This window comes from Brassica napus, chromosome C6, assembly GCF_020379485.1.
Source record: "Brassica napus cultivar Da-Ae chromosome C6, Da-Ae, whole genome shotgun sequence".
NCBI lineage: Eukaryota > Viridiplantae > Streptophyta > Magnoliopsida > Brassicales > Brassicaceae > Brassica > Brassica napus.
This window is the reverse complement of record NC_063449.1, coordinates 32,847,262-32,863,799: the sequence shown is the minus strand read 5'-3', so window position 1 is coordinate 32,863,799 and position 16,538 is coordinate 32,847,262. Positions and strand designations below refer to the sequence as shown.

Here is a 16,538-nt window from a genome sequence, read left to right as displayed (position 1 = left end):
ACAATTATGATATTTAATAAAAAGATACCCAAATTTTATAATTCTAAACCAAAATTAATCAAAACCCTGGAACCGAACCAGAGCCAAATGTGATCTTAATTATCTCGGATATTAGCAAATTCCTATCTTTGTTAACCAAACCAAAAACCAAAAACTAAACTGGAGCCGAACCAAATTTTCTAAATACCCGAACAGATCCTACACCTGTAGAAACAAACCGAAACTAAAACCAAGATCCAAATGTTCAGGGCTAATCCGAATAATTTTAATGAAGATTTGACAAAACAATATCCCCGCACAACGCAGATTTGTATCTAGTTAAACTTAAACAAAAATATCTGCGCACAACACGGGTTTGTATCTAGTTAAACTTAAACAAAATATCTGTTTTGACATACTATCATCTTAGAAAATAATTAAAATCACATGCTTTCTTCAGGTGACATCCCTGCATTGCTTACTACATGGTGGGGGTGGGCTTTACAAAGGCCTAAAGTGGTCCAAAATGGTGGAAAGAAGACGAGTAGCATAACGTGGCAAAAAGGCTATTTTGTTTTTAAAAATTCAGTTTTCAACGTGTAATTTGGAATTGATAAAGCACACACAATTTATACTTTAGTCTCACCGCTCAGCTCAACGTCTTTCAAGTCAATATGCTATATTCCTTCTTGTAGTTTATATTACATTTTTACCACTCAAATCACTGGATAAAGTATACAACAGTTACCAAAAGCAACCAGTCGTTAGTTATCGGCTTTTGCGGTCAGCCGTGGGAGGTAACTTCTCTGATGGTCCGGTCGGAAGTTTACAGCCAGTCTCCTTTTCCAACCGCCTCTTTAGCTCTCTCAGAATCCTAATCTGTTGCAGCTTCTCCGGCGACAGTTTGTCCCAATAGATTCCTTGTGGTTTGGGGATAGAAGTATTTGTGAAAATGACTCGAGTAGGAGTGCATATGATATCCACAGGAACGTCGTGAATCGCCAGTTTCTCTAGTGGTATATCATCCACGAGCTGACAGTCATGTACTGCAAAGAGAAAGGAAAAAAGCTTCATGTGCCACCACCGAGATAAAAACAAGAGAAAGTTTTACAAAGTTAATTCTAAATTTTACATACCGGTTGTAACAACGGGTGTGGAATCATCAATAGCTCCCATGTAACGCAACATTCCATATTCAAGTTCCGCAAAACCCTGAACACATTATCATATGTTTGGTTAAACTGAACTTTCAATAGAATTTGAGAGTTGTAAGATAGTAAGAGTCACCTCTCCCTTCCCTAACCGAGCACCCGTTTGAGGGTTAACAGCAACAGAGCCGATGACAATGAGATCCACTTTGATTTTCTCATCGAGACCAATCGCTCTTCCGTACTTGGCCACTCCTACAGAGGTGCAAGCTTCTCTGATCGTGTCAGGCTTCAAAAAAACAGATTCTAGTACAGAGAAGAACCCTGTTCTTAGCCTAGGCTGAGGAGTCAACAGCTTCTTCTCACCTACACATTACATAACACAATGTCTAAAAGGAGTTAACTTTTCACAAATCTCCGACAATGAAACATTTAGATACAGAACACAATCTCTAAAAGGAGTTATAACATTCATAAATCTCCGACAGTGTAACACTTAGATACAGAACACAACGTCTAAAAGGAGTTAGCTTTCATAAATCTCCAACAATTAAACACTTAGATACATCACACAATGTCTAAAACGAGTTAACTTTCATGAATCCCCGACAGTGAAACACTTAGATACATAACACATTCTCTAAAAGGAGTTAACTTTCATAAATCTCCGACAATGAAACACTTAGATACATAACACAATCTCCAAAAGGAGTTAACTTTCTGACAATGAAACATTAAGACTAACCAGAGAGTGTAAGAAACCTGATTTGCTTCTGCGGCGAATCAGGATTAACCTTGACGACATTAGCCGTACGAAAGGCGTCAAGCTCAGCTAACTGCAACAAAATAACGTAAAGTTTGAAACTTTAACATATTCCAAACAAAACCCAGAAGGTGAGAACTGAAGTCGCGTACTTTCGCGGCTGCAGCCGGAGCGCCGACGAAGTTAGGGATACGATGATGAACTGGTCTAGGGTTCATAGCGTAGTTCCGAGCTTCCATCAGATCCCACATCTTCTTTCGGATTATCCATTTCCACGCTTTCGGGTCGGTTTCTTGATCAGATTCGATCTCCTTTCTCGCCGTCTCGGCCATGTTTTCCATCGCGGCCGCGTCGAGACTCAGACGCTCTGACTCGTAAGCTACAGCATCGAAAGCGTCGCCGTCGCCGATTTTGGAGAAGTTCTTCCTCCTCAGTGGTACGATTTGGGCGTGGAGAGAAGTGGGTTTCTGGGGATTGAAGAAGGGGTTGAGTTGAAAACGAGGATTAGCTGCGATTCCGGATGATAATCGTATCACCATTTTTCGAAAGGTCTCAGCTTTGTCAGTGTTTTTGTTAAAGATAAGGAAGAAGCGGCTTAAAGGTTGGGGTTGTTTGTTTCAGTTCCCGCTCAAAATTACTCCATAAAACCTTCTTTCTTCTCTAGAGGTTTACCTATTTAATACACCTTTTATTAATCTTATACAGTAATGTTTAAAAAATATATAATCGGCATAGAGTGTTTAATTTGTCTTCAAAAGTTTACTGAAAAACACTTAGTTTGTTATCGTATCACCCTTAGTTTTTGTTATTCTAGTTTTGTATTTTTTTTTTGTAATGAAGACTATTTTAAAAAAGAGGTTAATCTGCAAATTAATTACTGTTGAACAATTAATTTTTAAATTTCAAAAATATTATTTAAACTTATTGAATAATGTAGAGAATAAAATAATTTCTTCGAAAATTTAATGAGAAAATTCTCTCAACTTTGACCATATCCAATTTAAACCCTTCATTTTGTTTTCTACTTTCCTTCCGTTCCCGAAAAAAAAAATTATAGAGTATCCACGCTTATTAAAAATATAATAAATGTTTACAATTTAATTTATTTTTATTTCACTATAAATTTTTTAATAACTATCAACCAATAATATTTAATCAATTCAAATATATTCAATTAACGTTTCTTAAAAATATACAATTTATCAACATTAACCATTAAAAATGCTTGAAAATCTATTACTTTAGAACAAAAAATAACTCTAGAAAAATCTTACTTTTGGGAACAGGAGGAATAGTTTTTTTATGAAAATATGTATTGATTTTTGTTTTGGTTTTCGATGTAGTTTAATTAATTTTTTTTTTGTACCTGATGTAGTTTAATTAATTACTGCTGAACATTGTAAATTTCAAAAATACTTATTGTGAAATTTGAAATGAATGAATGCCTATTGGTTTATAGTTATGGAACAAATATTTAAGATAAATATGTGATGTAGGAGTAGTTTTTACAACTACTATCTAAAAATTAATTATATTTAAAATTTCTGTAAAAGTATTAAATTAACTTCCGCGAGTCTTTTCCCATGAAAGTCAAACGTACACGTTCTCTCCATCGTACAAAAATGACAGCAAACTGAGCTTGAACGATCACATTACCAAAATTTCTACATTAAATCATTTGCCAGCTTTTCTAATAATTACTATTATTGTTTTTCTTTAGGTTTCCAAAGCAGTTTTAATTAATTAGAGTTGATAAATTATAGTACTAAATTTCAAAAATACTTGAATGTATTGAATAACTATTGGTTTATAGAAAAAATTTATTATAGAGGTAGTCTAAATGTATATATCGTCAACGCACTTAAATATAGTTATGGGAAAGTGTTTAGTTGAATTAAGTGACGTGTTTATAATAACTAAATATTAATTATTTTTTATATTTAAAAATTCTACGTTAAGCGAGTCTTTTCGTTACCCATCTTATAAAATAGGACAGCAAAATTGGCGAGACACTCACATAACAAAATTATATCTGAAAAACATTGAAGATGATGGATTTTCATGGAATGAAGAGGAGGAAACTACAAGGCCTATGCAAGAAGCCTGGCATCCCTGCTAATCTGAAGAACATCGAGATGGCTAACAGACTCACTTCTCTTTTCACGGATCAGACAACTCCGGTAAGGACTCAAACAATGAGTAATATACTGAGTAGATGTTCAGTTATTGAAAATCAACGAGATGGAGCCTCTGCTGATGATGAAGCTCTTGTCACCTCTGAATACAACACTGAGAATAGCACTGTAGAAGAAGAAATGGAGATTAGTAAGGAGGGTTGTATGAGTGTTGGTCATTGTGTGAGCAACCCTGAGTCCGAGCTAGGCATGCCTAATGAGATGGAGCTATCAGCAAACCGACATGGAGACTTGTCTGAAGAACAAGCGGACATCTGTAAGGTTGGTCGTCTCAGTGTTGGTCATTGTGTAAACCGAGAGACGCTGGATGAGGTCAGCGCTTTATCACAACATGTACCAGTTAACAACGCTGCTAGTAGTGTCCTCGAAGATGAAGATGTGTTCACTACCCCAGAGAGGAAGTTAATGAAGATGGGACAACTCAGCCAAAATGGTAAGACGATTGCATCTAAGTCAGTGAATCACCACAGTGAAGAGGTAGGAGACTCTCACGGTGTTGTTTTCACGACCCCTGAACAAGTTCTATTGATGGGTGATTCTGGGAGAGAAGAGGTGGGAAAGCAAGAGGAACATACAGCCACAGAATCTCCCGTTGAATCTGATGTTCTCAATAACAGCCAAAATGAAGGAGTAAGTGTAAAAAAGCCGGCACAGTTCTATGAGGAACTTGGATTATCCACTGAGATGCACAAGGCGCCTGTCGAGTTTCCTGATGAGTCTGATGTTCCCAACATTCCAGAAAGACATCCATTTTCTGAGCTGGAAGAAGCTGCAAGAAGTGAAGAAAAGAAGGCTTTGGAGTTGCAAGTTCACTGTGACAATTTCGTTGGTGCCAATAAAAATGCTAAATGTCATGATATGTCTGATGTTGTCACTGTTTCTGAGAGCCAGTCTATTATGGGGGAATTTGAGCCACACACTGCTGAGAAGCAAGAACGAAAAGAAGTGGATTTCAGTGACGAGTCTGCCTTCTTCACTAGGTTTGAGACTTGTTTGCTTCTGGGAGAGTCTACACAGGAGAGACCTGGTAATAGTAAGTCTGGCTCAAGCCAGTATCAAAGCCATCATGATTCTTCTCTGGATTTAGGTGAAAACACCATTGCTGATTCAAATGAAACTGAAGGTGCAGAGAATGTTGCAGGTCTAGATGCCACACAAGGGACATCAAAGAAAAGCAAACGGGACTCTCCACATGTTGACTCAGTAACTGACATTGAGGGTGCAGACACAATCATGGAGTGCAACCCTGAATCTGAGCTATTTGTGGAAACTACTCCATCTCCTTCGTTGGTACAGTTAGCAGCGAGCTTGCCTACTGGACCTATCCTTGTTAATGAGACTATTTCAACACTTGCTACCGAAGAAGATGCTGAAAACAGTGAGGAATCTGTGCTGAAGGAGCATAGCTTTGTAGCTAAGTTAGCAGAAGCAACAGAAGGTATGTACTCTTATTCATTTGTTTTGAGTTTTTTTTTTTTTTTGGTTTTATGGTTAACTTAGTTTTTCTCTAATCCAATGTCTTTATAACGTTTAATTAATCACAGCGGTTCTGGAGAATTCAGATGTATTCACTACTCCAGAGAGGAACTTCATGATGATGGAACAAGTCAGCCAAAATGAAAAGACGCTTGCAGCTGATTCAGTGAACCATCACAGTGATGAAGCAGTAGTGTCTCATGGTGTTGTTTTCACAACTCCTGAACAAGGTCTATTGCTGGGTGATTATTGGATAGATGAGGTGGGAAAGAAAGTTGACTGTGACAATATCACTGGTGCCTATATAGCTGCTAAGTCTCATGATATCTCTGATGTTGTCACGGCTTCTGAGAGCCAGTTTATTATGGGAGACTTTGAGCCTGAAGAAGCTGAAAACAAACAGAGAGAAAACAAGGATGTGGAACTGCTGGGTGAATCTAAAATTATCACTAAACTGGAAGGACATACACTGTCTGAAGACTCTGGACTAGGCAAAACAAGAATGATAAAGTATAGTACAGCAGCCACTGGAAAAGAGTCTTTTGTTTTCAGTTCCCCGGAGAAACTACTTCACTTAGAAAAATCTGAACCACATGCTGCTGGAAATCAAGAACGAGAGGAAGTGGAGTCTGCCTTCTTCACTAGGTTTGAGACTTGTTTACTTCTGGGAGAGTCTGCACATGACATACTAGGTGAGCAATTTTTTCTTAAATTCTCGTCAATTTCATATGGCGTAATCTTTAAGTTTATGTTTTGTCTGAAGTTATTATGATCATATCTCTTTCTTCATCCCTGAAATGCAGAAGAATCTAGCCCTTTCACAACCATTCATGAACAAATAAACGATGCATTGGAGGAATTGGCAATAACAGGTGATTAGCACACATTAATACTTATTTTCACCAGCCAACACTTTGTTCTAACTAGATGCTTACGCAATTGTTAGATAGTTATTTTATTGCTAATCATTTGTATACATTATTGAAGCAGATGAGCTCATAGAAACAAAGGTAACAACTCAAAGAGATGACAAGGGAAGTCCCATGCTGGACTCTTCGGTGGCTCACGGAGGTTGAGCACTTAAGTTTATGATTTGCATATCTCATGAACGTTTATTATTTGTCTCAAATCTCCCTTCTTTGCTTCTATGCTTTGTTTTCTAGACTTCTAAGCTTAATAAGCTTTTTAAACTTATGTTATTGCCTGTGAGTTTTCAAATAGTTAAAATTTTGGCTTTTGATTTCTTGTGCGTCAAACTTTATCATTAGACATACGTGTTATGTTCACACATGCATACTTGGATGTGGAGAAACAAAATTAATTCATTATCTAAAGATTGTAAACCATAACCTAAATTTATTATTAGCATAGATTTTAAGGGTCACCTTACCAATTAGGAGAACTGTTGTAGTTAAATTGAATAAAACGAGGTTTTTAAATTGAGATTAAAGATTTTATACCTGAAGATTTGAGATTTGATTCTAGAGTCTAGAGATACAAATTATGCAGATTTACTGAAAAAATAATTTAAGAATTGTAACATGATTTACATAGAGAAGCCTTTTAAAAATGTTCTAAATAGAATTGTCATGCATGAATTTCAATAGAAAGGTTAGTGCAGTACACATATAATATTAGACGTTAATTTTAATTATCAGTTTTATATAATAATTATTCTAATCTATGATAAATTAATTAATGTGAAAACTAATGTTTAAATTTCACCAAATATTAATTAATGTGAAAAACTAATGTTTAAATTTCACCAAATGCAATCATTCTGTACTGTACTAAACCAAATTGAATGGTCCTGATCCGGCCCATTAGACCCTAAACCAACACATCTAAGTACCTAATGAGAATTTGTTGCTAAACTGTTGTAATATATATATCATCACATTTGTAACGCAGATTTAATTACAATAATTATACCCACTACGCCACTAAGCACTGATTATCCCACAGAGGTGATTAATGAGTTTCCATCGTTACTTACTTTAGCCCTTTCACTCTACCATTTACTTGTAACAGTCAAGGCCACAAGTGTCTCTATATAAACTCTCTAAGGTTAACACTCACTTCTCATCACATTTACAAACAAATCAAACCATACTCACTAGCTAATCCTTCTTCTCTCGAACCTATCAATGGCTACTAAACCAACTTTTGCGGTTAGCTTCACTGTGATGCTCGTGCTCATGGTAACTTCTTCCACGGTGACAGCACGACCTCTCATGAAACCAACCGTAGGCGCACCTTCTCCTTCCACAAGCCTTGTGTACCGTCTTAGGCTTGATGAAGAAACAGGTTACTGCTGGGATTCATTGATGCAGCTCCAACACTGTTCTGGAGAGCTGATCTTGTTCTTTCTCAACGGTGAGACTTACATTGGCCCAGGGTGTTGCAGTGCTATAAGAACCGTGGGAAGCAAGTGTTGGCCTACTATGATTGGTGTTCTTGGTTTCACTGCTCAAGAAGGTGACATGCTCCAAGGTTATTGTGATGATGAACACGATGAACATGCTCTTGCCTTCTCACCACTGCCTACTACGGTTGCTTGATCTTCTAACCCTTCATATTACTGGATTTAGAGCCTATGCTTTTCTTTTTCTAAGGGAAATGATTATCTTATATAATTGGAGAAGGCTATTGATAAATAGCTTCTCTGTTTTTATTCGTTAATAAAAGAGAGTTTACGTACAACCAAGGTTTTGCAAATCTTGTAAACATAATCTTCTTTTCTTCTCAAATCCATACATAAAATTCCATGTTTAATAAATCAGTGAACAGTCACCAAAAAACGTAGCTACCCCTATGTCCTGATCAGACCAGGGACAGTAGAAAAACATACCAACAAGTAAAAGAGTTCATAATTCATAACTATTGCCTATTTTTTTTGGGTCAAATTGATAACTATTGCTTCTCTTCCAAGAAACAACCATTTGTGGAAAAGGAGAGAAGTGGTAGAGCAAAAGAGAATAAGTATCAAGATACAATGACTAGAGATGATAGCTCAAGAAAGATTTAAGATACCACCTTGAGCTGAGGATGATAGCTCAAGAAAGACTTAAGAGACAACCTTGAGTTGAGGATGAAGAAACGCCAAAGACAGAAACAAAAGGCAAGGATAATGAATCAAGAAAGATTCATCAGATCAAAGAACAAGAGAAACTTATTGGTATCATCTTTTATTTATTCGAGTTTTGAATTGAAATGTGAACCCAAGAACCATACAACTTTTATTACCAGAGACGGTTCAGCCTCATTTTAGAACATAAGAGAAGCTTACAACTTCAAGTCTATTTAGTGAACTCAATGACCCACAAATGATAAGCTTGGCATACAAACTTGCAATTGGCAAAACCCGAATCTGCAGCCATAGCTTCATACTCAGCCCTTGATCTCTCTTTTCCTCCAGAGCATTGTGTGAGCATCAACAAATCCATGTCAAATGCAATGTTGGACTGCACATCTGCACTCTCTGCCTCATCTGGAATTACTAGTTCCATGATAATCACTTTCCCATTCTCCGGTAACGCTTTCCAGCAATTCTTGAGAATCTTTGCACAGTCTTCATCACTCCAATCATGAAGCATACGCTATAAAACATATCAAGTAAGTAAAACACATAGATGAGAAGTATTAACATATTAAAGACGAGTAGGAGTTTATTGTTTAGTCTTACTTTCAAGATGATAGCATCTCCTCTTGGGACTTCTACAAACATATCTCCAGCCACATGCTCCACATTAGGATAAGAAGGTGCTTGTGTCAAAGCACAAGTTAGATCAAAATTAATACCCTTAATGTTTGGATACTTTGAAGTAACAAAGCCTAGTGTGTTTCCAACTCCTCCTCCTACATCAACCAACACATTAACTCCTTCGAAACCTTTGTAAACTTCTAGAAACTTCTGCAAAACCCCAACGCTGAATCCAGTCCGGTTAAAGAGTTTGCTTAGTCTCTCATCCGTTCCCATGTAATCAAAGAGCTTCAACCCACCGTTGGCACGAGCAAATGCATCTCCTCCTTCTAGCACCACATCTTTCAGTTGTGCCCTGAAAGTTTTCACTACTAAGCAAAGAAACTCTTCTTTGGTATCTTCCAATATTATATAAATTGGTTTGAGCAAGTCGGTAAAATCATCATAAATAAAATTTAATCGGTCTAAATTATTTTAAATGGGTCTAGATAGGTTAAATCAAGTAATATCAAAATAGATTATGTTAATTTAATTATATAATTTTTAAAAATTTAGTGATGATTTTTTTTCTTTCCAACTTTGTTTCTTATTGAAAGATCACAAGTTTGTTTGATTTTTTAGTATATTCATTTTTATATTTCATCAAAGTAACTTTAATTAAACACAAAATTACAAAGATCTAATATAAATATAAAATATATAGTAAATAGATATATAATTCGTTAACGTCTGCACTTCCAACTAGGCCCCAAATAATTTGTCTTGGCGTTAGTCGTCTATAAAGTTACCGTCAAACAATTTTTTGAACATTTTGTATCGAGTTGTAAAGAGATCAAGAAAGTAATTACCATGTATTGAGGAAGACACTGTCGAGTTCAAGAATGAATTGAGAAGCAAGTGTTCCTATTTCTTCAATATTGTATCTCAAGAAATACTTGCAAATGGGTTCAGCTTTGTAAACCCTCTCACCATCTAGGATTTGGCATTTGACCATTGAGTAACTAGCGAGTAAACGAAGCATACGGTCCAACAAAGCAGGTGCTTCAGGATTACTAGGCGTTGTAGGAAGCCGAGTAGCTATCTCAGACGGTTTGAGGAATGAACTGGATCCATTCATATCAGCACGAGCAGCTGAGTAGAGAGTATCGATGACACCAAGTTCGATGGCGGCTTTGAAAACCATTGGGAAGGTTATGTAATTGGCTAGCCTCACCGCCCTCAAACCAAGCTCGGTCTCATCATCTCCATTAATCTCATTCATGGATTTAGGGTCTGAAACGTATCCCATTTTTTGTTGCTTTCTTCTACGTCAAAGTAATGTTTTTAGATCAAAAGAAAGAGAAGAGGGAGATTTTTTATTGCATATGTTTTTTTCTTCTATTTTTGTGGTTCCTTTTGTAGGCGTCGAATTGCTAAGTATATGCAATAATAATAATAATAATAATATTAATTGTGCCGGCGATCACGTGATTTTTGAGGGAGTTCCTTCTGAAGCGTCTAGCACTGACGCTATTAGGCCTGGGCATTTCGGGTATCGGTTCGGTTCGGTTCGGTTCGGGTATTTCGGGTAGTTCGGATAGGGGCTAGAGGATCCATTTAGTACTTGACCTATTTTCAGTTCGGTTCGGTTCGGATAGTTTCAGGTTCGGTTCGGTTCGGATAGTAAATGTAGGAACCGGAAAATATCCGGAAAAGGTTCGGTTCTCATTTGGATCTGGTTCGGGTTCGGATAGTTCGGGTAGTTCGGATAATTTGGATAAAATATCGGTTATTTAGGGTAAAATATCAAATAATTAAGATGATTTACGTAAAAAAATTGGATATTTTGGATTATATTGGATATTTCGGATAAAACTATCTGGATACTTTCGGATACTTTCGGGTAGTTTGGATACTTTATAATAATTTAGTTATCATAAACTATTTTAAGATGCTTTTAATAGAATTTTAAATTTAAAATATATATTTAATGATGTTATATGTATATATAATTAATATTTTTATATATTCGGGTACCTGTTCGGTTCTCGGTTCGGTTCCGGTTCGGTTTGGTTATTTCGGATATAAAAATATAGGAACCGTTCGGGTATTTGAGGGTATTGGTCCGGTTCCGGTTTCGGGTATTTCGGTTCGGTTCCGGTTCGGTTCTTCGGTTCCGGTTATTTTGCCCAGGCCTAGACGCTATCTACTAGATGTTTTCAAAATATATTCCTTTAAAACAATCAGCCACGTGAAACACGCAAACACATTAGGGTGTATAGCTGAACATAGGCCTGGGCGTTCGGGTATCCGTTGGCATTCGGATCGAGTTTTTCGGGTTTTTGGATTTTCGGGTTTACGCTTCTAAGTCTCATACTAAAATTTTATTAGTACGGGTCGGGTTCGGATAATAACACTTCGGGTTCGGTTCAAAATTGTATTGCATCATAAAATCCATAAAGTAAACAAATTTTTTGAAGTAAAACATAAAGAAAAATATCTAAATTAAATAAAAATTAATCTATCACATATAAAATTGATAAAATAACAATAAAATGTTAAATCAAGCATGAAAACAAACATCATTTGTAAACAATATGTATTGCCTTATAGAGAGTAGATTTTTTATTTCAATGAGCAAATTATAAAATACTTGTTTATAACTAATTGTGTGCTTAAAGCATTTATTAGAATTTTAATATTTATTATTATATATAATATTACCACAAATATTGAATTTAATAATTGGAATACTTATATATATTTCAAAATATTTATATTGACTATTAATTTCGGATTTTTTGGGTTATCCGTTCGGGTTCGGTTAATAACACTTCGGGTTCGGATATTTTTTGTACCACCCTACAAGATTCCGTTCGGATATTTTTACGTTTCGGGTCGGATAACAGGTCGGGTTTTTCGGTTCGAGTTCGGTTCGGATTTCGGGTTCCGGATTTTATGCCCAGGCCTAGCTGAACATTTTGGCATTCAACTTGTACTCGAACTTTTTAACATGCAAGAATGAGGGTGGATATCTTAAAATTTATATAATACTAAATAAGTATAAAATATAAAATGAGTATTTTAAAACTAGAAAGTGTATAGATTTTTAGATACATACTTTATATACCCAATTTTATTATTTTATCATATAATTTTTAGATACTTTTTCATTTTAGTAATGGACATGACCTAACATCATTTTGTTGGAACTGGAGAATTTCTTATTAAATTGGTTGGAAAAAAGGTTCATAACACATCATTGGGCATAATTAATAAAAAAAAAAATTAGGTGGAATTGGTTTTATAAAAAAAATAATTAAAATGGAAATTAGTGAAAAAAATGTGAGGAATTAAAAAAAGACTATGGAGAATGGTAGGTGGAGAATGGATCCAAATATACTGTCAACGTACCTGTCCACCACTAGTGTCAATATAGTTTCTCACTCTAACTTGATGCAAATGATCCCTCAACAAGATCAAGATCATGACGAGGATTTGGACACGTTAATTCATATGGCTCTGAATGGAATAGTTGCAATGCGCTTTGAATAGTAACAAAAACATATAAATTTATATGTAGAGATTTTTTTTACTGCTAACGACGGTGCGGTGCGGTCCGTTATCATTCAGAAGCATAGTTAATCAAACGATGTTAAAATCAAAGTAATAGCTCGTTGGAAGCCAGTGTCCACCACTAGTGTCAATATAGCTTTTCACTGCAGTAAATCCCTCGACAAATTCATTCCTTTTCTTTCTACAATTTTTTCATTCTCTCTCTACTTTTTTTTTATTTTTTAATGTTTAGAAACTTTGTTTGAGACTACCAATAAAATTGCTCTAAAATATGTATATTGGCTAAATATTATATTCAGTTATATGTAGAGTAGAAGGCATACGGGATCTAATTAAATAAAACAATTTCATTCTGTATATTATTCTTGTAATGTTCAATCAATTCATATACTCACTTTATTCTAATTTATATTCACTTAAATGTTTGGATTAACTAAATTTTAGTTTTTTTTGTCATCCAACTAAATTTTAGTTTAAGATCTCGAACCAAGTACCTATATATTTGTGGGACCTTTCGTGCTGACAGTTTTTGAATTGTTCATTGTATATTGTCGTGCTGACCACTTACTGAGTTAGAGTGGCAATTCAAAATAGTTAAGATTTTCTGAACAAGCTAAAAATTCCGAGCACATGCTTATGCCTAAAGATTCTAAACAAGTAAAAGTTTAAGATAATTTTTTTTTGTTTTTTTTTGAAAATAAAAAGTTTAAGATGTTTTTTAAACATTAAAAGTTTAAATCTTATACTCTACATTTTATTCAATAAACCACTCGAAGTATGGTTCCACTGATTTTTATTTAATCATCGTACCTAGTTGCTAATGTTATAGCAAAAAAAAATACTTTAAAAATAGAAATGACAAAATTTTGCAAATTCTGAAAAATTAATTACTCTTGAACTACAGAATAAAGTAATATCTACGTTAAATGATAAAACATATGAAAAATAAATAAAAACAAATATCATAAAAACATAATTATGAAAACAAGTAAAATAACAGGACACATGGAAAAGACGGCTTCATCGGCTGATTCCTTCTTTTTCTCCTCTTTGGTACCAAGAACCAAAGTTAACCAACTGTTTAGGATGGATGTCTGTTGTCTGGAAATTGAAAATAATAAACAGATAGCCCTTTTTCAAAAAAAAAAAATAATAATAATAATAAACAGAAATTCATACGTAATAGCACTAGTAGGAATAATACTGAAAGTTTCTCCCATTTCTTTATTCTTGAAGTAAAGCTCAGCGCTAAGACCTTGCTCCTTTTTTTTTTTTTAAAAGACCTTGCTCCTAGAAATGGATTATAATCTGTAATACCAACGAAACACCATAATTCGAATTTTGAATAATACATACACAAAGTGATAGATCAAGGAGTGCATTACCCAATGGGACATATTTTTGTCTAGGACACTTTGTGCTGGAGATGCACTTTCTCCTTACAGCTGGTAACTGCTGGACATATATACCATTCATTGGCTTAACTAAAACAAGGAAAAAAGTTTTAACGTTTTGTGTCTAGTTAGTGGAGACCAAAATAAGTTTGATTTTGTTTCTATCTAATGCCCTCTGCCTAGTAAAATGAGTCTCACGTGGTGATTGTGTATTTCGTTAAGTCTAGTTTAGTTAGTGATTTTTTAGTTAGAACTTGGTTTTTTTATAGTAGTTATTCTGGTAGTTTATTTATAAAAATAATTTTTACAATAAATTACAATTTTTTTTCTCTACGTTTTAACATCTATTTTCACATATATATTTTTATATTTAAAATTTATACAAAAAATGTAGACATGGGCGGAAAACGTGTGGACGGTAAATAGAGACACGTATGTGTGGACAGAAGGGAATGTACATATATGTACACAAAACTAGTTAGAATTAAAGGAAGACGATACAACAATTAAAATGGTATCCAGGAACTAAAGATGTTACAAAGAACTTAGATGAAAGAGGCTTACACAAAATGAAGATATATATATATGTGGATATAAACAAAAGTGTTGTGGACAGACGAAGTGTGGACGCTTGTCCAGATGCTTGTTGGGGTACCTGTCAGTTGCAAATAATCTCGTGGGGGAGACGGGGATCATGTTGAAGGGTTCCTATATTTGAAAGAGGAACCTGAGTTATTTTTCAATTTAAAGCAAAATCTGAGATTTGAAAAAAAACAATTTTTTTTGTCAATGAAACAATAGTACAAAAGGACAAAATACTAACCTCTGATTTCGTTTTGTTGTGCGGCTGGATGCGAAGGAAGCTTCCCTTTCTTCTTTGACTTTGATTTCGTCATGATTCGAGACAGATGAGCGAAATAACTAACTGAAAGACGAAAATCGAGGAATTAGAACAAAACAAGTAAAGATGGAGTGCTAAATGCAGAATCAAGCGGCGAATATTAAGAATCCATGTGGTATGCGATATTAAGGAAGAAGAAAGAAAGGATTTCAAAAATTAGGGTTATTGAATTGGGGAAAGTGAATCTGTAAATCGAAAGTGGTCCTGAAGAGAGAATAAATGTTTCTTTTTTTAATTGTTTATTTAATTTTTGTTTGGTTGCATGGAAAGTGGTTTTGGTTTGTTTAGTTAGAAATATGTAGTTATTCTTTAGTTGAGGGTATGGAAAACATTACCCATAGAGAAAGTGTGTGACATGTGATAAGTGTCTTTGTATGTAATTAGAAACTGAGAATGTGTTCTAGAGAGTAAAAATTTCTAGATCAAGCCATGCATAAGAAACTTTAGACGTATAGAGTAACCTCATTGCTAAAAATCCCATTGAGTAGGTTGCAATAAATCTATATTTAAAGATAATTTGTTAGACAATTATTATTTTTATTTTTTTTTTATAATCGTAACGTGATTTCAAAGACTTTCTAGGCCCAAAGAATAATCACCACGAGTCCACTTAAGCCGTCTACGGATAGTCAAAAGAAATCGAACCCGAAACAGAAGTTCCAGCTGAAACTCTTTTACCAATAAACCAAAACCACCTGATTATTTAATTTGAAAAGAAGAAAAAAAACAATAAAACAAAGGACAAGTAGCGTTGGAGGTTCTCATGAATTTTTTAAATTCATCTGAAAATTTCTTTTCATTCTCTTACTTCATCTTCTATTATTTTTGTTATGAGAATCCCTCTCTGGATATTGCCATGCCAATGAACATGTTCTAGTTCAGCGAGCCTCATGTTAAATTCATTTATAATTTATTTTAGTTTGCGGCTTCATTACCTCACGATAGGAGCATTCTTGCATGTCTTCCATCCATATAGCCGCCTATCCACCTTCAGTCAAAAAAATAATATAGCCTATCCACCTAGAAGAATTAATTTTCAACACGGTACCTAACAACAGAGAACAAAACACTAATCCAGCAGAATGACAAACAGTCTCACCTTATCCAATGCAACAATGAACTATGCATCTCTCATTCTTAATAGATTTAGACAATGTTTTAAAAACAGAACCGGATACTAACTCGGTATAGCTACTAGTTAATTAGTTGGATCGGTTCAATCGGTCGAACCAGATTTTCTATTTTCTAAAAATTTAATGTATATATAGTCATATATATAAACTATACAAATCTAAAAAAATATTTCTACCTATGATATGTTCTTTATTCTCTTTTTATTAACTACAAAAATAAACAATAATCATAAATCTAAAAATATACAGTAAATAAGTGAATACTATGTAAATTAAAATTGATAAAAAAAA

At 34.6% G+C, this 16,538-nt stretch overlaps 3 protein-coding genes and 1 long non-coding RNA gene across 4 annotated transcripts; 1 reads left to right on the top strand and 3 right to left on the bottom strand.

Annotated features, from left to right (window-relative positions):
• Positions 1-589: 589 nt before the first annotated feature.
• LOC106353514 (5-formyltetrahydrofolate cyclo-ligase-like protein COG0212) lies at positions 590-2,528 on the bottom strand. The gene is made up of 5 exons (XM_013793281.3): positions 2,043-2,528; positions 1,873-1,963; positions 1,267-1,493; positions 1,116-1,191; positions 590-1,025 (listed from the first exon to the last, which is right to left on the bottom strand). The coding sequence occupies exons 1-5, from the start codon at positions 2,427-2,429 to the stop codon at positions 748-750; spliced, it is 1,059 nt and encodes a 352-aa protein (XP_013648735.1). The 5' UTR covers positions 2,430-2,528; the 3' UTR covers positions 590-747.
• A 3,207-nt stretch (positions 2,529-5,735) lies between these two features.
• Positions 5,736-8,508, top strand: LOC106355703 (egg cell-secreted protein 1.1). The gene has a single exon (XM_048760904.1). The coding sequence runs from the start codon at positions 7,709-7,711 to the stop codon at positions 8,120-8,122; it is 414 nt and encodes a 137-aa protein (XP_048616861.1). The 5' UTR covers positions 5,736-7,708; the 3' UTR covers positions 8,123-8,508.
• Positions 8,509-8,777: 269 nt separating this feature from the next.
• LOC106353515 (indole glucosinolate O-methyltransferase 5) lies at positions 8,778-10,673 on the bottom strand. Its single transcript, XM_013793283.3, has 3 exons — positions 10,113-10,673; positions 9,247-9,619; positions 8,778-9,160 (listed from the first exon to the last, which is right to left on the bottom strand). Exons 1-3 carry the CDS (start codon positions 10,550-10,552, stop codon positions 8,861-8,863), a joined length of 1,113 nt encoding a protein of 370 aa, XP_013648737.1. The 5' UTR covers positions 10,553-10,673; the 3' UTR covers positions 8,778-8,860.
• A 1,838-nt stretch (positions 10,674-12,511) lies between these two features.
• LOC125588932 lies at positions 12,512-15,771 on the bottom strand. Its single transcript, XR_007325120.1, has 2 exons — positions 15,037-15,771; positions 12,512-14,921 (listed from the first exon to the last, which is right to left on the bottom strand). It is a non-coding gene; the product is annotated as an uncharacterized LOC125588932 (long non-coding RNA).
• Positions 15,772-16,538: the final 767 nt, after the last annotated feature.

Coding starts and splice junctions, on each gene's coding strand:
- LOC106353514 (XM_013793281.3), bottom strand. CDS start 2,429: ATGGTGATACGATTATCATCCGGAATCGCAGCTAATCCTCGTTTTCAA. Junction 1,964..2,042: donor CTCCGGCTGCAGCCGCGAAA/GTACGCGACTTC, acceptor ATTTTGTTGCAG/TTAGCTGAGCTTGACGCCTT. Junction 1,494..1,872: donor CAGGTTTCTTACACTCTCTG/GTTAGTCTTAAT, acceptor TGTAATGTGTAG/GTGAGAAGAAGCTGTTGACT.
- LOC106355703 (XM_048760904.1), top strand. CDS start 7,709: ATGGCTACTAAACCAACTTTTGCGGTTAGCTTCACTGTGATGCTCGTG.
- LOC106353515 (XM_013793283.3), bottom strand. CDS start 10,552: ATGGGATACGTTTCAGACCCTAAATCCATGAATGAGATTAATGGAGAT. Junction 9,620..10,112: donor AGTGTCTTCCTCAATACATG/GTAATTACTTTC, acceptor GAAAACTTTCAG/GGCACAACTGAAAGATGTGG. Junction 9,161..9,246: donor GAGATGCTATCATCTTGAAA/GTAAGACTAAAC, acceptor TATGTTTTATAG/CGTATGCTTCATGATTGGAG.